Genomic DNA, 21,980 nt, shown 5'->3' with positions numbered 1-21,980 from the left:
TCACGCGAAGCGTTCGCGAACGAAGAATGAAACCAAGTCTCCGTCACCCCTGTAGAAATATACGAGATCATCACCCCCAACACCGTGTAATAATACCATCTCAACGGGTGGTACAGGTTTTCGACTTTCATAACGATGAGAAACCTGACAACCTGAAGTACAAGTAGGTCGAAAAGGGCGATTAGAAACTCTGTACCCACTTGGTCAATGCTTTTGATGACGCCGAGCAGCCCAGGGTCGCAGCCACGAAACCATACGGTCAGCGAAGCGCCCATTGTCAAACACAGGAAGTACATGAGCACCAAGAGAAGCATACCTGTGACTGCAGTTCTGCACAGAAAGTCAAGATAGTTTGACGGAAAACGTATGTGCCGATTGAAAGAAAAGATTTACTTTCGAGATGCGGCCGATTCGGAAATTAGTCTATAGGGAGCGAGTGAAATCGCATTCAAGTTTAGTTATTTAGCAAGCACATTTCTTTGTATTTTACAATGAAGCTGTTTGATATACTAGAGGCGTTCGACTACTTTGTACGCATGCTTGTTCTCCTGGTGTCCTAGAGAAATAAACTGATTATTAGGAATGAAAGAGCCGAAGGTAGGGCACGCAATCCGCCCCACGTTCAAAAGAACGCGAAGAGATTACAAAAGTACACAAAGTATTCACAATGACGTTAGCGCTCCTGCGTGTTGAAATCCTCGAAGATCCGGTATTTCATAATCTCTTCAATATTGCGCCAATTTGAGGGTAAAGGGAAGCACATTAAGGTTGATGTGCGGGCAAAGGTTAGATGTTTGAGTTAAGTGACAGCTATATAACACTTGCTAAAACTTGCTTTCTGTCTTATTAGAGGCATGCCTGGAACGCATAAAACGTTTGCATTTTTTGGGAGAACCAAATCTGGCTGCGACAATATATTTGACGGCAGGGGCCTTGTTAGGCGTGACAGGCACTGAAAGCGTAAAATGTGTAAGCTAATTTACCAGCTTGAAAAACAATCATTAAACAGCCCTTGCATTTCATTTTAGTGGTCTTATACAGAGCGTGTACTTTATTTTTCCATACGGTACTCGAAGAACTAACCGTGACACTGAGGTTCAATTTTCGCACAGATGGAGAAATAGAATGCAAGGTGCGCGATTAAAGTTTATCCTGTGTAGTTTATCAGAGCCGCTGCAGAACAAAACGTATACAAGCGTTCGAAAGCAGTATAAACGCGTTTTAGGAACTTAGTTGAATGTTTACACGGCGTTTTAAGTGAGCTGAGTGTAAAAAATAATACGCTTAGGAAAAATATGAATAATGTTGTGGGTAATATGCTTGCAAAGCTTGTAAGCTCGCAATTGGCTTTGCAAAAGAAGGAAAGGGCAAAAATAACTTTTTTGAAAATAGCTGTTAAATTGCTATACAGCAGTTATACACATATCTTCAGAGTTGAATAACTTTGTACGGAATTCACATTTTTGTTAAAGGTAACGTGATGAAAAAGTTTAAAATTTCATGACTTAATAATTGCCTTGGCAGATAATCACACATTACTCGTTTTCGATCTATTTTCATGCGCTACACACAGCACGTAGTACCAGTGACGTAGCCAGAAATTTCGTTCGAGGGGGGGAGGGGGGTTACGCTGCAGCTGGGCCTCATCCTCGCAGAATTTGTCGAGGAATGAAATATATGAATAATAACTGCATTCAAGATTCTGCAAGATGCTGCAAACGAATTCGTGAACGCTACGCACTGTCAATACAAGTAAAATAAGTATTTTTCACAAAGGAATATATTCGTATGTCCCAAACATTGTGCCAGAAATAACTGATATCAATGCTTCCATGTTTTTGGTGTATTTAAAAAGTAAAGAAAATACCACATGAGCTTTAGAACTATATCGGTTCAAACCAGCAAAGCAGTGCATGCTGCTGATATGAAAAACGTAAAGGCCATGAAGTGAACGAGTTGAGGACAAATATTTCAAAGAGGTTTTGTCATTCAAGAACCTTGTTTATACTTGGTACATATGCAAAGGCCAGGGAAAAATCTCAATGAGGCTGTCCTTAGTTCGAATGTATTGCGCAAGGAGCAGCTGTCACTGGTCGTGCATTGTAATTGCACCGAAATTATAGTCGCAACAGAGAGCATATATAGAAAGCAGGAGTTATGCAAAATATACATTAGAAATTCGAATAAACAATGGAATATACAAACGCGAAGATACAGCTTGATAAAGAACAAAAAGGTGTCACTGGAAAAAAAGTTCACTGCATGTATACATGAAGCCTCGCAACAGGTTATTTAATATACGTATAAGTCTCCAGTAAATCTTCGTATCTGAGGAAAAGTCACTCTATACCGGGTGTTCAAATCTAAGCTTTATGGTTTTCTTAAAATTAGGCCCTGGGAAGCACGCGAAGAGCACCTGTACAAATAAGTTACGTGGCCAGGGGGACACAAAGTGAGATGATAATTATCCCTGTCAGCAGCCCAATCAACCAAAATTCAATAATTAACTTTTTGTTGAATGTAGTAAGTGTGTATGTTTGTATTGAAAAGCTAGAGACAGTCGTAACAGTCGTGGCCTGTGCGGCAGGAAATACAAATTCACGCTAATGTCCTCAGCACATAAGCACGGAGCTGCCACACTGGCGACGTGTGAAATAGTGGCAACTGCAGTTATTGAAAACGCACGCGCGCCGTGAAACGGGAGTTCGGTACACTTCAGCATGTTCAATAGGGTGGCTAGTTGGGGCGACATTTCGTGCAAAGGCGAGCGCTAAAGTGGTACGGAAAGAAGCAGACAACATAAACAGAAAACATAAACATAAAAGAGGCTCGCGCAAGGTTAGAATTCCTAAAAATTCTGCTGTACCACCGAGGAACGAAAGGCTAACTGAGGTAATACAAAGCGTGTATTATAAAAAAGCCTCAAAAGTTAGCCTAGCGGCGTCACTCCAGAGGTTTACCGGGTATCGGAAGAATCAATTAGCGACAACGTCGATGTTCTACGGCGAGCTCCACCCAATACCTCATGGTTCTGCATGGTACAGTAGCCTTTCTTCAGAAGTCTAAATTTCAGTGACCGTCTTTTATCGTCATGTTGAATGCTTTTTTTAATTATGGGGTTTTACGTGCCAAAACCACTTTTTGATTATGAGGCACACCGTAGTGGAGGACTCCGGAAATTTCGACCACTTGGGGTTCTTTAACGTGCACCTAAATCTAAAAACACGGGTGTTTTCGCATTTCGCCTCCATCGAAATGCGGCCGCTGTGGCTGGGATTCGATCCCGCGACCTCGTGCTCAGCTGCCTAACCCCATAGCCACTGAGCAACTGAATGCTTTCTTAAGCGAAGCCTTCTTTGCCTTTCCATCCGACTTTCCCACTGCTGCTGCTGCTGTCTCGCGCACCGCGTCGGGGGGAGGGGGGGGTGTAGTTCTGAGCGTGTGCATTCATGACAGGAGTGCGGCAGAAAGGAAAAGCGACGTGAGAAACTCGTTTGGACCTTTGCACCAGGTTGAATGTGCACGATGCTCTCGCGAGCTCCCTAGACATCGCCACGTTAGCCTTTTGACAGCTGTAATTATCCGTGACCTCCAGCAAAAGCATTGCAGAAATTGCAGCGCTTAACTTTCTGCTACCGTGCAAGTACAGAGGGAAGCTTGATAGAATGATATAGAAGAGGGGGAGAGAATGTAGAGAATGGTTAGAACATGCGCCGTCACGAACCAAGTGAATAACAGCCGTGCCACTATTTGCTCGCAGTTCTCATAGAAGAGGAGGGGGGAGAGAGAAAAGCGTGACGTGGGAAGGCAAGGAAGCGCTACTACTACAGACACAGCAGCGGCTGCGGGAAAACGGTGCAAATGTAAGTTCAAGGTACGGAACGGTACGTTAATGGTGCTATTTCTGACGAATAAACACAAATAGATTTGTCAGGACGTGAAGAAGAAGAGCCGTATCAAGGCGCACCGTGGGGTCTAGGTGACATTATGGAAGCGGTCACAGGTCAAATCAACACTTCCTTGCCCGCCGCCGTGGCTTGGCGACTGTGGCATTACTTGAGATCCAGTTTTATCCCGACAGAGGTAGCCGTATATCTACGGGGGCGATAAAAAAACGTTCATGCACTTACAATTACATGTTAAAGAACGTCATATTGTCAAAATTAATCCGGAGGCTGCCACTACGGCGTGCCTCATAATCCGAATGTTGTTTTGGCACGCACAACCTCACAGTTAAGGTTCAATACTTCTGTCACGATGCGATGTGCCTTGTGAGGCAATGAATATGCTCAACCCGCTCAGAGGTTATGAAGTATGGCGCATAACAACACCTCAAGCAAACACATCTCCCTGTGTGTTCTTTGTACTACTCAGACAAACAGCAGTGGTACGTACACACAAGGTAACATTTAACATCAACTCACCACTCCCCGGTTTTACTAAACGTTGAAGAAATTAAACATTTACGGTCAACATCTCTGCTAATTATCGTCACTCAAAGCAAACAGCACAGAAAGCTTCGCTTACAACTATTGTCACAGTGGGTGGGATCCGCATAATTTTTTTTTCTGTAGCGCTTTCACGCTCCTGTTTGCACAGGAAGTTGCGTACACTTTTGTTCGAGATAGCGTGACAAGATGAAGCCATTATTATTGCTGTTGACCAGGGTGTACCAGCACCAATAATTAATAATTTCTGAATAGGCCGACCAAAAGCTCTAGGTCTTGCTGATGTTGCTTTAGTGAAATGCTCAAATTAGAAAAAAGAATCACGAAAAAAGGTAAAAAGGCATTATTTGTGCATGGGGATTATTCTCTGGACAAGAGCCGGATTTCTTTCAGAAGGTTAAATAAGCAAAATATTAGCCCTTACCTTTTTGCTTCATTCAGTGTTCGCGATGCTAGCAGCCGTTGAGTCACAACTTGATCGAGGCATAATCTGTAGATTGTTACTGCTGAGGCACCCACAAAATAAGACCACACGTTTTCGTCATTGGTCAAATCAAAACTGAAGCTGTCAAGACAAAGTTGTAAAAAAAAAAAAACAAATGTCAGGAGAGTGTAGCATGCTCAGAAGATTAACATTGAATGCGGCAGGATTATGCCCTTACTTTCTTTCATATACCGGCATTACCAAAGTTTTTAAATAAATTAGCTGCAGGAAACAAGGCGTCGAAGAATACAATTTCTATTGCACTTCGCAGTAATTTCAGCAACGCGACGTTTTCCTGCTTCATGTTCGTTTCCATCAATGACACCAGTGCTTCAGATGCCGACTACACATGCTTCCTGGTGTCATCCATGACAAGTACTGTCGTTCAGGTAGACGGGCCATTGTGGAGATGCATTACGCTTTGTTTATACATATTCAGTAAGATGAAATACTCAAGCAGAATGAATCGCTACAGAGGAGGGGTCATTGTTTGCCACTATGCCGGTTTTACTGGTGCACAATTTGCCGAGAAACTACTTCCGACGTCGTCATAATGCATTCGCGCAAATAATTTTACACGCTCGTAACAGAGTATTTTTGCATGATAGATTGCTCCATTGTGTTTGAGCAATGGTGCATGAAAAATAGAATCATACGTTTACTATTTTATAAGATATTACGATGATTGTTTATAATAATAATAATAATAATAATAATAATAATAATAATAATAATAATAATAATAATAATAATAATAATAATAATAATAATAATAATAATAATAATAATAATAATAATAATAATATACCAAATTTAGTAATATTGTTATATTGTGAATTAAATTATTAAACTGTCGTATTTGTGAAAAGGAATACGCAAAAGGTATATAGGCCTCCTTAAATTGAACTACGCGATTACTCCAAATAAAATGCGCTGCAAATAAAAAAAAAGCCACCATTATAGTGAACACGAACATTACACGCTAGCGAAAATAAGAATAAGCATGCAACAGTAACACGAAGAGTACAAACGCCGAAAACATGGTCAAGTTGTTTAGTACGATCACTGCAACACATTGGAACTAGGGGCGCTATAACGTAAAACTATTCCAAACTTTGCTATTCCAATTCTGCTATCAGCCCTCCGCGATTGGTCAAAAACTTTTTTCGACCACCCCCCACTTCACCTGCCTGTGAAGCCACGTCACGAAAACCGCAATACCTCCCCATCTGATATGATGCGTACACACTGATTATGCCTGATTTGATAGAAAAAAGAAAACCAGTTATTTCTGATTCGACCCCTATTCGCCTTAGCCCTCAACTATTGGTAAAAAGTTTTCGGGCTGCACCCATTTCACCTGCCTGTCACACGACGTCACAAAACCGCACAATCTCACCGCGTGAAAGTGACATATACGCTATAAAGATGCATTAATATGCCGAACAAAACTGAATTTTTTTCGGAATAGCCACAGGCTGCGCCGTTCCGAAAGGAATAAAAGATGGCTGCCGCCGATCGCTGAAACACTGGCTACTCGCACCTGCCGGAGAGCATGGGTGTATTTACGTATAATAAAATTTCTTGCGTAACCGTGTAACGTTTTCAAGCACTTTCGGCACGTTTACTACCTCATTCTGCCAACTCTTCTTTGCTGAGGGTCAGTTTTAGCGTCATTCTTAAGCTTCCGTTGCATGCCGCCGCTATTTTCGACCAGCCACCACAAGCTAAGTAAGGGAAAGCCGACCAATCGCCGACGCCGGCACCACCCTCTTCATCCGGTTATCGATTTTCAGTGCTCTGGCTCTACCCCAGTGAATCCCTCTCCACTTGAGCGTTCTCCTCGCCTCTTCTCAGCCAATTAGATACGACAAGCCGCTCAGTGTAGGCAATGTTATTCGTTTTTCAAGCAAACAAAAGTGACCTCCTATGAACGAGGAGAGCGTTTGATTGGTCTGTTGAGACAACCCTGCAGGTGACCGCCCGGTGCTTGCGTCGGTGGTTACGCAAATTTGACGTCAGGAAATTGGAATAGAAACATATTGGAATAGTTTTACGTTATAGGGCCCTAGGTCACACATCAGTCTTATCAAATATATACGTGATGTGTAAGCTTGCAAATAAACATCATAAACGAAAAGCGTAACAGTAAACTGACACTCAGAAGCAGTCCATGCGATCACATTTCACAATCCGGGTGGTAGCGTGTCCACTCATGTGCATTCAATACACGAATGGGAAGGAAACTACACGCGAACTCACTCGCCAATGTAGGTCCATAAATTCATGTCACGTAGTGGCTGGACCATGGGACCTTCTGATAATGAACCAACTACGATATTTGCGATAATCGTAGCCTGCGCCACAATTATAAACAAGAACTGCATGCAGTCCGTCCAAACCACACCTCGGAGTCCTCCCTGGGCAGAGAAAGAAACAGTGCAGTTGACAAAGTTTGACGCCTTCATCCTCAAAGCTTCTGTGTAACTCAGTAGGAAGGGTGAGCGGATCTGCTTCAACAATAAATTTGGCGCTTTCCTCGGAAGCAGGCGAGAATGTTACACTCTGCGGAAAGTCAAAGTGTTTATTTGTAAGCACATTGGGAAAGTTGTGGGGCGTTGTACGGCCAACGCTATAGTTGCCCATAAAGAGCTAAATAAATTATCCGAAATCTGCGATAGATTGTTTCTTTCTACCGTGCTTTTGATTTTTTTAGAAGTAACTACAATAAATGAGTTAGCGCCCATTTCTGCAAAATATCATCCACAATGAAATTAGTCTGCAGACGCCATGGCCTGACTGGTGTTTATGTGATAACTGTCCGGCCAACAGACGGTTTTGAAAGCTACCTGTCATGAGGGGAAAGCAAAATACTCGTCTTAATTTATATCAGCCACCAAGAAAATGTTGAATTCCGATTGTACGATTTTTTTGCACGTTTCCGCCTTCAGGAGCACTATGATTCTGTTTGTCATTGGTGCACGCGTAATTGGTGGCCAAATGGAGCAACGTATTTGGAGTTTCCGCAAGATATGTCCAGATATTAAAGGCGGGCACTTACTCAGGGACGTTCCCTTACCATTGCTGTGTAGAAGGTTGCAGAAAATCCAATGCCAATAGTGCACCAAAGAAGCGGTACGTGCAAGGCTGCAAGGTGTCAAAATCGCATTATATAAAACAAGTAATAAGATGCGCTTAAAATGCGCACCATTATATACTGCGCATAAAAAAATTTCCCAAGGAACGAATTACCCGATCAATGCTACTACACTACTACATAATTCAAATTTCCCATTGATGGGAACTAATAAATTTCGCAGAGAACTCTACTTTTTCATTGGCAATGCTTTCACTTCTCACTCACTGTGAGAAAATGCCAAAAAAACGCCCAAATCACTTCGCGGTTGATGATAAGTCTACAAGCGAAGTGTGTGGCCTTCCTGGTTTGTCATTGGTCACATGCAAAATCAATCTCTTTTCAAGTGAGAGACTTCTCGTTACAGGTGAGCGGCCACTGATTGGATTGGATTGGAAGAAACTTTATTTGTGGCTGCAGTTGGGCGCTCGCGCGTCCCGACAAGGGCCTACGTCATCTTAGAAGTTGCCGTTACTCGGCGCGGGTTTCCGCACGCCGTTGCCGGTTCGCTGGATCCCTGCTATTCGAGCGCCCCGAGTACTGCTAGACGGCCCAGAGCGGTTGGTCTTGGTCGTAGCTCTTCGCAGCTGCCTCAAGCCACTGTGGGATCGTTCTTGATCTTGCTTCTTCTCGATTTTCGATGCAGTCCCACAAGATATGCGTGTAATCTGCCGTCTCCCTCTGGCAGACCCTGCCCTTATCCGTCGGGTATGTCTCGGGGTACATGCGATGCGTCAGTCCCGGGCTCGGTAGCAATTCGCTCTGGAGTTGTCTCAGCGTTATCACATCCGCTCGACTCAGCCTCGGATGGGGGGTGGGAGAGTCCTGCGAGCCCGGCGGTAGGCCTTCGCGATGTCGTTGTAGTCCGTCATGCGGTTCTTGACTCCGAACCACGTCGGACGGTCTGTCGCCGGGGCGCGGTTGGTTAGCGCTCGAGCCGATGCGTGTGCCGTCTCATTTTGGTTCTCATTGCGTTCCGACGCGTCACCCGCGTGCGCCGGGAACCACTTGAGTCTCACTTTTTGGTCTTGAAGTTTGGCCGCTCGCAGCATGCACTCGGCCTCCCTTCAGATTTGGCCTTTGGCAATGTTTCGCACCACCTGTCTCGAGTCACTCATCACCGTGCGGCACTCTGCGTCGGCGATGGCCAGGGCGATGGCTACCTCCTCCACTTGTTCCGCTCCGGCGCTTCTCACGCTCGCTGCCGTCCTAGTGGCGCCGGTTGACGCCTCTATGACGACCGCTGCTAAGGCGTTCCGTTGGTATTCGGCCGTGTCCACGTACCGCGCGTGCTCGTCGTTGGCGTGCAGGTAGATGAGAGCCCTGGCCCTCGCCGCTATTCTTCCCTTGTTGAACTCGGGATTCACGTTCTAGGGCATGGGGTCGATTCTGGTCTGGCGTGGGACCTCTTTGGGCACGGGGAGCTTCATCTCCGCCTCGTTCGAGCGTCCTATTCCCAGGTCGTCCAGTATCTTCCTCCTGGCTTTGGTTGTGGACAGCCGCTCCAGTTGAGAGGTTCATTGCGCTTCGGCTATTTCTTCGAGCGTGTTGTGTATCCCGAGTTGTAAGAAGCGGGTCGTGCTCGCGGACTCGATCAGGCCCAGCGCCGTCTTGTACGCTCTTCTGATGACTACGTTGGTTTTGTCGCCTTCGTGTTGTAGCCATCTGTGGTAGGCTGCAACGTACGCGACGTGGTTGATGATGAAGGATTGGACGAGCCTAATTGGGCCAGCCTTCCGGGAAGGGACTCGTTTAAGGAGTCGAATCGCGTTGGGCGCTTTTGCTGTGAGACGGGCGACAGTATCGCCGCTTCTTCCATGCTCTTCGATGACCATGCCTAGGATCCTGATTTTGCCGACCTAGGGGATCACGTTGCAGGAATCGCTTACGACTATGATTTTTTCGTATTCGCGTTCTCTGGTCTTGCAACTGCTTTTGTTGGTAGGTTGGAGTATGAGAAGCTCCTATTTGCTCGGCAAACATCTCAGTCCGGTGCTTTCTAGCAGGCCTTCTATCGCGTCGACGGTGGCTTGCAGCACGCCCTCGATGCAGGCATCACTGCGGCCGGCCACCCACAGCGTGATATAGTCCGCGTAGATAGTGTGCCTGATGTCTTCGATGTGCGCGAGCTTCTCGGCCACTCCGTTTATTACCCGGTTGAACAACAGCGGCGAAATGACCGATCCCTGCGGTGTGCCGTTGCTCCCGAGCTTCTTCTCTTGCGTCTGTAGGTCGCCTGCTCGTAGCTTGGTGGTCCTGTCCATGAGGAAGTGTTTGATGTAGCTGTAGGATCTTTCGCCCATGTTGACCTTGGAGATTTGGGACAGAATCGCCGAGTGTTTCACCTTATCGAAGGCGCTCTGCAGGTCGAGCCTTAGGATTGCTTTGTTGTCGCGGGCGCGGCCGCCATCGTCGATGATTTGGTATTTGAGCTGCAGCATCGCGTCCTGCGTGCTTAGGTGCTGTCTGAAGCCGATCACCGTGGCCTAGTACAACCCTTCTCGTTCCAGGTAATCTTGCCACCTGTTGAGCAGGATGTGCTCCAGCACCTTGCCCACGCACGACGTGAGCGAGATGGGCCGGACATTGTCCGTGTCCGGTGGCTTTCCCGGTTTGGGGATCAGGATGGTCTTGGCTGTCTTCCATTTCTTTGGCAGCGCGCCCACTCTCCAGCACTTGTTGAAGTACTTTGCGAGGTTCTCAATCGAAGCGCCGTCTAGGTTCTTGAGCGCCTTGTCCGGGCCGGGCCGGCCGCCGACTGGCTGTTGAGGTCGTGCACGGCTGCGCGGACCTCCTCGACGTCGATGTCACGATCCAGCTTCACGTTGGGTAGGCCGCCGTACGGCGCGTGTTGTTCGGTAGGTGCAGTCGGCAGGTATATGTCGTTAATGCACCTGATGACTACATCGGAGCCGTGCACCGAGACCGCCCGATGTATGAGCTGGGCGAGTCTGGTCATTTGGTGCGACTTGGTCGTGGTTTCGTCGAGCAGGTGCTGCAGCAGGTTCCACGTCTTCCCGCTGTGCATCTATCTGCCCGTCTGCTTCGTTGCAGATCTTGTTCCACTGTTGCGTGCAGAGCGCGCGGCAGAGCTCCTCAATCGCTCGGTGTAGCTCTGCCACCTTCTTTCTAAGTCTGCGGTTGAGGCGTTGTTGCTTCTAGCGATTGAGCATCGAGTGTTTGGCTTCGATGAGGTGCGCTAGCCGGCTGTCTACTTTGTCTATCTCCATGTCCATTTCAATTTTTTTGGTCACGTCGCGTACGCTCTTGGTGATTTCTCCCGTCCAGGAGTCGATGTCTTCGATCTCGTCGTCAGCGTCTCTCTTCTGGCTTCTGGCGTCTCGGAAGGCATCCCTCTATCCATCTGCGTGTTTTGATGCTGGTGTCGCTGTGTTCCGGTATGCTGATTTCTATGATGGTGTGGTCGCCGCCGAGATCGGTCCACGTGTTTCTCCAGATGATAGCGCCCAGGACGTCGGCCTTGACGAACGTGAGGTCCGGAGTGGTGTGCCAGGACGCGGAGTTACCGATTCTCGTCGGATGAGTCGGGTCCGTGATGAGGGTGAAGTCGAGTTTCGTGGTGTCTTGGTACAGGTCGCGGTCCTTTTCTGTGTACTTGTTGTAGCCCTAGGCAGGGTTCATCGCGTTGAAGTTGCCGTAGTCGCTCAGCGTGCTACGGCCCGCTGCGGTGCTGGCTCTGTGCAGCAATGTCTTGAATCTTTGTTTTCTCTGCGATGGGTTGCTGTACACGTTGAGCAGAAATATGCTTCCTTTTCTCTTCTTGCCCGGGATGATTTCGGTGAGTGTGTGCTCGATCTTAATATTGCTTTGCAGCTCATGTTCGACAAACCTGAGTCCCTTCCTGACCAGGGTGCACAGGCCTCTCCCATCGGTCGGGCCCTTGAGCACTCTGTAGCCGGGGAGGGACGGTGCGTCGGTTAGCGTTTTCATTTAATAGTATAACATCTGGCTTGCATGCGGCATGTGCGAAGTGCTGTTGGCTGACTGCGTTTTTCCTTCCGAGGTCGCGACAGTTCCACTGCCACGCTGTTACACCTGCTGCTGCTGGTGTTGCGTTGGCGGCCGTGATTGCGTTGTCGTGTACGGGGTTCCCTGGTTCGGTGGATGTCGCGAGAAGAGGGGCGCAAACGTCGCGTAGCACACCATCGGCTGTAGGGTCCTTTCGATGTAGACGAATCTGTTCGTGTTCGCGGCTTGGTAGGTCTTCATTGTTTGTTTCACTGCTGTCACTGCTGCGATGTTCGCCGTGATTAGTTGTTCGAGTTTGGTGAATATCGCTTCGAATTTGTCTTCGAAGTTGTCGTTGCGATCGTTTTCAGTTCGCTTGCGCGTGGCCTCGACGGCTCGCTTCTTCGGTGCCGGTTCCTCTACGGCTGTCTCCTGGGTGCTCGTGGTTGTTTCCTCAGTCTTGCTTGTGCTTGGCGTGGGTCTCTGTTGAGGCTCGTTGTTGCATAGCAGCAACTGACGGATCTCGGCGATCTTACTCGCGAGGTTGTTCATGGTCGTTCGCAACGCCACGTTCTCTTGTCTTAGTGTCTCATTTGCTTCTCGTACCTTGTTCATATCGTCTTTCTGCGTGGCTTCGGTGATTTCTTGCACGTTAGTTATACTGTTCCCTTTCACTGCGTCGACCCAGTTCCCTCGCTCACGTGATGGTGACCTTTTTCTGCTGAGGCTTCCCTTGCAACAGCTGCTGTTTCTGGATTTAGGCGCATGGTTCTCCGACGGGGCCCTTGACTTTCGCGCAGCTGGTGGCTTGTCGAGTGGTGGGAAATCGCTCTCCGACAGCAGCTGGCGTTCGGCCTGTCGGCGCTACAATTGTCGCCTGCGCACTACGCAGGGGATCTTGTATTTCGCCTTCAACGTTCGGTCTCCTGTCGGGGGCTCGTCCCCGCGCAACTTACATTTTGGGGTACAGCGAGGGTTCGCGAGCCCGCAGCCTAGGCACGTCTTGATTGTGGGGGTCGGGCACACGTCCTTGCGGTGTCCCACTCGGCCGCACTGCTGGCAAACGTCGATCTGTTTCCTGTAGAGACGGCATGGCATCAGGGTGACTCCGTATCGGACAAACCTGGGTACCTTGGGTCCCTGGAACACCACGATCGCGGCGTTCGTGCTGCCAATCCTCTTTGCGCACACTGCTAGCGGGTTCCTGTCGTTGACGATGTTCCTATCTAGCTCGTTGGCGCTCGCGTCCATAGGGATGCCTCTGATGACGCCTTTTACGGTGTCGCGAGGTGCCGTGCGATATGCGCTGACCTCATAGGGTTTGCCTTGAATAGAAATTTCTTGGATTTTAGCACACCTTGCCACATTGTCTTCGTTCGGTGTACTGACGACCATGATGTTCTGTTGCGTGTTAGGGCAGATGGTGTCCGCGGCGCTGTCCTCGCTCGTGATTTTGGCCGCGGCGAGTATGGCCGCAGCGATGGTGGTGGTGCCGGTCTTGATGATGTCCAGCCTCCCTCTAGGCCTGACGACTATCTTGCTTTCTTCCAGTGGCTTGGCTGGAAGAAATGCGTGCTGCCTTGATGATCGAGGCTCTGACGTTCTTGTTGAATTGCGTTTTCGAGCTTGTTTGACTCCCGCTGGGTCCTTCAGGCTTGCCGCTGGCGTGGGTCTGCTGGCGCAGCCTCGAGATGCGTTCCCCCGCGAGCGTCCATCCGGCACCGTTGTGATATTCCTCGCGTGACATCCCTTTCCCTTGAACTTGAACGCACATTTGGTTGTCCACGATCATTGTTATCCGAGCGTACGCCTTCATCTCGGAGCTGACGAGCGGCCACCGCTGAGGAGTACGGCAGGCGGCGGCCGGTGCGACGGTGTTGGGCCTAGCGTCCGCGGAACGCACCTAGGCCGAGCAATCCTTCGCATGACGGCGGTAGAAGAAGTCACGAAATTAGGCAAAGAAAAACGCACCTCTGCGGTCAGCTGGTACAGGTCGATGCCGCTTGCCTTCATGGACACATTGGCGCAACGAAAACTTTGGTTCGAGGTAATTAGCACTGCGTAATTGGTAAGCAATGAGGGGGCCGATCTGTGGCTGGGGACGAGCGCTAGTGTGAAAGCATGGGCGGTGCATACTGTGTGCTGCGGCACAGTGACAAACGTGCGCACTGAATGTTAAGTTCGAATTCTTAAGTTAACCAAATTACATCCTTCCGAACAGTGTTGCAGGAGGCGAACTCACAAAGCCTTCTTTAGGTAATAAGGGGCCCTATAACGTAAAACTATTCCAATATGTTTCTATTCCAATCTCCTGACGTCAAAATTGCGTAACCACCAACGCAAGCGCTGGACGGTCACCCTCAGGGTTGTCTGAACAGACCAATGAAACGCTCTCCTTGTTCATAGGAGGTCACTTTTGTTTGCTTGAAAAACGAATAACATTGCCTACACTGAGCGGCTTGTCGTATCTAATTGGCTGACAAGAGGCGAGGAGAACGCTCAAGTGGAGAGGGATTCGGTGGGGCCGAGCCACTGCACTGAAAGTCGATAACCGGATGAAGAGGGCAGGGCCGGCATCTACGATTGGTCGGCTCTCCCTTTCTTAGCTTGCGGTGGCTGGTCGAAAATCGCGGGGTGTGCAACGGAAGCTCAAGAATGACGCTAAAACGGTCCCTCAGCAAAGAAGAGTTGGCAGAATGAGGGGGCAAACGTGCTCGAAAACGTTACACAGCCACGCAAGAAGTATTATTATACGCAAATACACCCATGCTCTCCGGCAGGTGCGAGTAGCCAGCGTCTGAGCGATCAGCGGCAGCCATCTTTTATTCCTTTCGGAACGGGGCAGCCTGCGGCTATTCCGAAGAAAATTCAGTTTTGTTCGGCATATTAATGCATCTTTATCGCGTACACCTCACTTTGACGCGGTGACTTCTTGCGGTTTTGTGACGTCGCGTGACAGGCAGGTGAAGTGGGTGCAGCCCGAAAACTTTTTACGAATAGCCGAGGGCTAATGGCGAAAATGGGTCGAATCATAAATAACTGTTTTTCTTTTTTCTGTCAAATTATGCATAATCAGTGTGTACACATCATATCAGATGGGGAGATATCATGGTTTTCGTGACGTCGCATGACAGACCGGTGAAGTGGGGGTGGTCGTAAAAAGTTTTTGACCAATCGTGGAGGGCTGATAGCAGAATTGGAATAGAAAAGTTTGGAATAGTTTTACGTTATAGCGCCCAAGGTCAGGTTGCACTTCACCTCAATACTAGCTTGCTACTTGGCAGCAGCCATCCCTACTAATGAGTTCGCCAAGGTGAAAATTCAGCGATTACCTTTCTAGACAATACTCTGCTTTATCAATGCAATCTAAAGGGCTACCAATAAAATTACAGTTCACACATAAACGCAGATTGCAACGAGAAGTGGTGAGAAATCCTGGTACAAAAGTTATTAGTGAAAACTGCTGAAAAATGGCGAACTGTTCTTACGCATGAAAATTCTTGCGAAGTCGGCGTCAGGTTTAGTTATTGATCTTCTGGTTCGTACACGCGGACACGCTCAGTCAGAGGCGAGTCATGGCACGGAATTTGCCGCTTAATTGGTACTCCCAGTACTTATTTGGACGAACAGCATTTGACTTCTGACAGAACTTCGAACAGTACATACTTTTCCTCAGTTTGCATTAATGGGCATAGCCCGTTTGGCCGAAAAGCACGCGATTTGAAAAACAGTTTTACTCTCTGCGATGTCAGCCCCCAGAAATTGCCTTGACGTCACAGGAGTTTCAAGCCACAGCAGTCGAGCTACGGTAGTAAGCATCCGCTTTTAAGTTAATAAGGTTTGAAGAAATCGGGGAAATGAATCGCACACCAAGCAATTCGAGAAATTTAAGGTGATCATTGTGAGCATATAATGCAGGGCTAGACGCCACTGTATATCTGCTGCGTCTCCACTCAACCTCTCATTTAGGGCAAGCATAACGCTCGATTTGATCGTGGAGGCTTTGTGCTGCGTTAGCCCGTGGGGCCTTACTTCAAGTATCGCGTTCACACCATTAGAATAAGGTTAACATCTGTTGGTTGAGGTAGAAAGTGAAACATTGAAATTAATATACGCACGCACATATCTTCATTGCGAAGCCTGTTTCAAACCTTTTTCACTCGCGGGAAGGAAACGATTCGTGATTCGCGAAAATGAAATACCCAAAGCAATTGTGCGCCTATGAGAGAAAAGAGAGACTTCATAGCGAAGGGGCCCAGATCAATTCAGCCCTCCTGCGGTTTTTTAACATGCCCTTAACGTACAAACGAGCGTTTTTTTTTTGCATTTCGCTTCCATCGAATTGTGGGCTTCGCAGCGGAACAAAAGATTAACCGCCAACCCTGTGCTTAGCAGAAGAAAGCCGTAGGCATTCAGCTACCGCGGCAGGAACTCGTGGAAGAAAAAAAAATATAGAGAAAGGTAGAGCACAGCTGCTCGCAGGCGCGCAGTATGGGTCCTCGCAGGTGCAGAGTATCCTGTCGCCATAAAGTGACTTTCATGGTGCTTTTCGCTAGCAGGTCTGTCGTTCATATTTCTTGGCTCATGTTTGCAAGGTTTTATAGCGACTTCATTGGATATTGCTGGAAACATACGCTTTGGTTTTAGGCAGATTTCCTAACGTTCGATGTAGTGATGTCTATAATTGTTCTTTGTGCGGGCAAGGTTCTGCTTATTACACATTGTTGCTGGTACGCTGCCGGCACTGCGCGGAAATTTCTCCAATGTTGATCCGTCACTACTATCAACGAATCAATCAATTATTTTATTTGAGTATGCATCAATGATACTTAGTGGGTACATTCAAAAGGTAATCTTTTAGGCTTGACAGGGTCAAGGATGGCACCCCGCGCATCGGCAAACAGGGTGCGTGATAATACATGAGCAAAACAAGTAGCGTCTCCTAAGAAGAGTGAGGCTGTCGGGCGAATAAGCTGTCGGAAGCGGCCTCCTTCGTATACGTGGACCATTCGAGAGTTTGACTCTGTTTAAGAGCTTGGCTCAAACTCTGTTTTGAGTATCAACCACTTTCTCGCCGGGCAATGACAAGCAACTTTAAACGCTAGTGTATGAGTTGACATCCATGCACAGTAGCTAGGAATCTAGACAATTGAAAACATTTTCCAGAAAACTCCATGCAGTGTTTGTCACCAGCTAGTAGCGGTGACCTCAACACAGAGCATCCGCTAGTTGCTGACAGCAGCAAAAAAAAAAAAAAAAAGAACAGATTCGTCGGTCCCGTTTCCGCAGCTGCAGAAAAAGGTCATCATATTTAAACGCTTAAAGATATGTAGGGCACATTCCATTCCTCGCCACCCTAATATTCGTCCGTTATCAATTACAGCGCGACAAAACGATAAATGACAAGAACGAAGTGAACAAACAGAGGTCAGACTCTCAACTGCTTCTATTTCAAGAAACAAACAAGAGGCAAAAAAATAATACGGATCACCGTGCTGTGTATCGTCAGTATTGTCTGTGCACCTATTTAATGCATTGCGATAATGCAAGTTACTGGAGACGTTGTATTTTCTACCATGTATTTACACACCTATTGCGTCTGTGACATGAAAACCATGATTGTTATAAAAATGGTAAAAATAAATAAAATAAAGCTGAAGTATGCAGCGCCATGCGTGTGACTTCGTAATAGTTCGCAAGAAAAAGAATTAGGTTGGAAGAAGCAACTGTAAAATATCCAACTGTACCTGTCACAAGAGTCAGTGATGCAGCAAAAATAGAGATGGCCCCTATGCTTTGCTGCAAAAGATAAGGAATAGGCATCATCAGCATCAGCAGCAGCCTGGTTACGCTCACAGCAGGGCACAGGCCTCTCCTATACTTCTCCAACTACCCCGGTCATTTACTAACTGTGGCCATGTCGTCCCTGCAAACTTCTTAATCTCATTCTGCCGCCCCCTGCTACGCTTCCAGTCCCTTGGAATCCAGTCCTTAACCCTTAATGACCGTCGGTTATCTACCCTCCTCATTACATGTCCTGCCCATGCCCCCCCCCATTTCTTTTTCTTGATTTCAACTAAGATGTCATTAACTCGCGCTTGTTCCCTCACCCAATCTGCTCTTTTATTATTGCTTATCGTTACACCTACAATTCTTCTTTCCATAGCTCGTGGCGTTGTCGTCAACTTAAGTACAACCCTTTTCGTAAGCCTCCAGGTTTCTGCCCCGTACGTGAGTACTGGAAAGACACAGCTGTTATACACTTTTCTCTTGAGGGATAATGGCAACCTGCTGTTCATGATCTCAGAATGCCTGCCAAACGCACCCCAGACCATTCTTATTCTTCTGATTATTTCAGTCTCATGATCCAGATCCGTGGTCACTACCTGCCCTAAGTAGATGTATTCCCTTACCAAATCCAGCGCCTCGCTACCTATCGTAGATTGCTGTTCTCTTCCGAGACTGTTAAACATTACTTTACTTTTCTGCAGATTAATTTTTAGACCCACTCTTCTGCTTTGCCTCTACAGGTCAGAGAGCATGCATTGCAACTTGTCCCCTTAGTTACTAAGCAAGGCAATATCATCAGCGAATCGCAAGTTACTAAGGTAGTCTCCATTAACTCTTATCCCCAATTCTTCCCAATCCAGGTCCCTGAATGCCTCCTGTAAACACGCTGTGAATAGCATTGGAGAGATCGTATCTCCCTGCCTGACGCCTTTCTTTATTGGGAATTTGTTGCTTTATTTATGGAGGACTATAGTGGCTGTGGAGCCGCTATAGATATCTTTCAGTATTTTTACATACGGCTCGTCTACACCCTGATTCCGTAATGTCTCCTTGACTGCTGATGTTTCGACAGAATCAAACGCTTTCTCGTAATCAATGAAAGCTATATATAAGGGTTGGTTGTAGTCCGCACATTTCTCTATCACCTGATTGATAGTGTGAATATGGTCTATTGTTGAGTAGCCTTTACGGAATTCTGCCTGGTCCTTTGCTTGGCAGAAGTCTAAGGTGTTCCTCATTCTATTTGCGATTACCTTAGTAAATATTTTGTAGGCAACGGACAGTAAGCTGATCGGTCTATAATTTTTCAAATCTTTGGCGTCCCCTTTCTTATACCCGTGTCACACGGGCTTTTGGAAGGCCTTCCCACCGATAGTCAGTTGACTCAAAGGTAAAGTTCGAGCTGCCACACGGGCGGTTTCGAAGGCCGCTGAGTCAATAGTTTATCGAGTCAACGGAGCACCCTACAACTCTATGGAAATCTCGATGGCCTTTATGCAACGGAAGCAGAAACAGCGGGAACATGCCCTCTCATTCACAGTGTGCTCGTACTCACGGTTAGAAAGAACAAATGAAACCAAATGGTCAAGAATACTATATATGTGTGTTATTCATTATTCAATAAAGTGTTTTTGCCACTTGACATGTGCGAGCACACACCAAAACGACAGCCGCATCGAACGGCGCAAACGTTGCCGCAGTTTCGCTACTCAACAACATAAAAAGTAAACATATATGTAAGGCAATGCATAAGCAAATTTTTTGCTTATGCAAACATAAGCAAACATAAAAGAAATATAGCGCTTTTAATTGGTTTTAACGTTGTTTAACTTCTCGTGACATGAAAACGTAAATAAAGATCCGCAGCGCCACACAATTTTGCGAGAAACGCCTAAACCACTCAACGGCCCTTCAAAAGTGCCGTGTAGCAGCGCGACAACTCCTTTGAGTCAATAGAGTTGTGGCGTTTCAAAGGCCGTTGACTGGAAGGCCTTCCAAATGCGCCCGTGTCACAGAGGTATTATGGATTGGGATTATGTTGGCGTTCTTCCAAGATTCCGGCACGCTCGAGGTCATGAGGCATTGTGTATACAGGGTGGCCAGTCTTTCTAGAACAATGTTCCCACTATCCTTCAAAAAAATATGCTGTTACCTGATCCTCCCCAGCTGCCTTCCCCCTTTGCGTAGCTTCCAATGCTTTCTTTACTTCTTCCGGCGTTACTTGTGGGAGTTCAAATTACTCTAGACTATTCTCTCTTCCATCATCGTCGTGGGTGCCACTGGTACTGTATAAATCTCTATAGAACTCCTCAGCCACTTGAACTATCTCATCCATATTAGTAATAATATTGCCGTATTTGTCTCCTTGCGCATACATCTGATTCTTGCCAATTCTTAGTTTCTTCTTCACTGATTTTAGGCTTCCTCCGTTCCTGAGAGCACGTTCAATTCCATCCATATTATACTTCCTTATGTTACCTGTCTTACGCTTGTTGATGAACTTCGAAAGTTCTGCCAGTTAAATTCTAGCTGTAGGGTTAGAGGCTTTCATTCATTGGCTTTCTTTGATCAGAGCTTTCTTCTCCTGCGATAGCTTACTGGTATCCTGTCTAACAGATTAACCACCGACTTCTATTACACACTCCTTAACGATGCCCATAAGATTGTCGTTCATTGCTTGAACGCTGAGGTCCTCTTCCTAAGTTAAAGCCGAATACCTGTTCTATAGCTTGATCCGGAATTCCTCTATTTTCCCTCTTACTGCTAACTCATTGATCGGCTTCTTATGTACCAGTTTTTTTCCGTTCCCTCCTCATTTCTAGGCTAATTCGAGTTCTTACCATACTATGGTCACTGCAGCGCACCTTGCTGAGCACGTCCACATATTGTATTATGCCAGGGTTAGTGCAGAGTATAAGGTCTATTTCATTTCTAGTCTCGCCATTCGGGCTCTTCCACGTCCACTTTCGGCTATCGCGCTTGCGGAAGATGGTATTCATTATCTGCATATTATTCTGTTCTGCAAGGTCTAATAATAACGGTCCCCTGCTATTCCCAGGGCCCATGTCATATTCCCCCACTGACTTGTCTTCAGCCTGCTTCTTGCCTAACTTAGCATTGAAGTTGCCCATCAGTATAGTGTATTTTGTTTTGACTTTACCCATCGCCAATTCCACGTCTTCATACACGCTTTCAACTTCCTGGTCATCATGATTAGATGTAGGGCCGTAGACCTGTACGACCTTCAATTTGTAGCTGCCACCCTCAACAAGACCACAAGAAGAGCTGCCACGCTCTCGTTAATACTATAGAACTTCTTTATGTTACCAGCTATATTCTTATTAATCAGGAATCCGACTGCTAGTTCTCGTCTCTCCACTAAGCCCCAGTAGCACAGGACGTGCCCGCTTTTTAGCACTTTATATGCTTCTTTTGTCCTCCTAACTTCACCGAGCCCTATAATATCCCATTTAGTGCCCTCTAATTCCTCCAATAGCACTGCTAGACTCGCCTCACTAGATAACGATCTAGCGTTAAACGTTGCTAGGTTCAGATTCCAATGGCGGCCTGTCCGGATCCAGGGATTCTTAGCACCCTCTGCTGCGTCACAGCTCTGACCGCCGCCGTGGTCAGTTGCTTCGCGGCGGCTGGGGACTGAGGGCCGAGGTTTGATTCTTGTATTCATATGGGAAGTTGTGGCCAAGTACTGCACGAGGGTGGTCAATCCTGCTCTGGTGAGGGAGTGCGTCACCGGTTCTGGTCACCGGGATCAGCCACACTCCAGGCCTGTTTATGCAATTTTATCAACACGCGGATTTATTTTAATCCGGTGGAAAATTGCGCGGCACCGGGATTCAAACCACGGTGCTCTTGCACGCGAGGCGGGTGTTCGACCTCTACGCCACCACTGCAGCTTTCCAATAAGGCACATGGGACTTAATCTAGGTCAAACACTGTATAATCGGTCTGTTATTCGTCACATCTATAACACTCTTCTATTAAAAGTTAAGGCTGCAACTGCAGCAATCAAAGGCGCATTAATTATGTGTTAAGTAAGGTGATGTAGCAATTAGCTATTTGTAATGAGTAATGGCGTTTTGCACGATCGCCATATTTGTAAATTTTGACTTTGAACGCCAGTCTATTCCCTTCC

The 21,980-nt window shown here is 47.0% G+C and overlaps 1 protein-coding gene across 1 annotated transcript in view; it reads right to left on the bottom strand.

The window, feature by feature from the left end:
* LOC142584268 (sodium-coupled monocarboxylate transporter 2-like) overlaps positions 1 to 21,980 on the bottom strand; it is a 75,042-nt gene that overhangs the window by 22,867 nt on the left and 30,195 nt on the right. Inside the window, exons 5-9 of the mRNA XM_075694410.1 lie at positions 17,785 to 17,836; positions 8,012 to 8,079; positions 7,195 to 7,352; positions 4,873 to 5,013; positions 201 to 330 (exon numbers count right to left, since the gene is read on the bottom strand). Of these exons, the coding sequence (XP_075550525.1) occupies positions 201 to 330; positions 4,873 to 5,013; positions 7,195 to 7,352; positions 8,012 to 8,079; positions 17,785 to 17,836 (549 nt within the window). The remainder of the gene's footprint in view (positions 1 to 200; positions 331 to 4,872; positions 5,014 to 7,194; positions 7,353 to 8,011; positions 8,080 to 17,784; positions 17,837 to 21,980) is intronic.

Source organism: Dermacentor variabilis, chromosome 6 (genome assembly GCF_050947875.1).
Source record: "Dermacentor variabilis isolate Ectoservices chromosome 6, ASM5094787v1, whole genome shotgun sequence".
In the NCBI taxonomy this organism is placed as follows: Eukaryota; Metazoa; Arthropoda; class Arachnida; order Ixodida; family Ixodidae; genus Dermacentor; species Dermacentor variabilis.
This window is presented reverse-complemented; position numbering and strand designations above follow the sequence as displayed.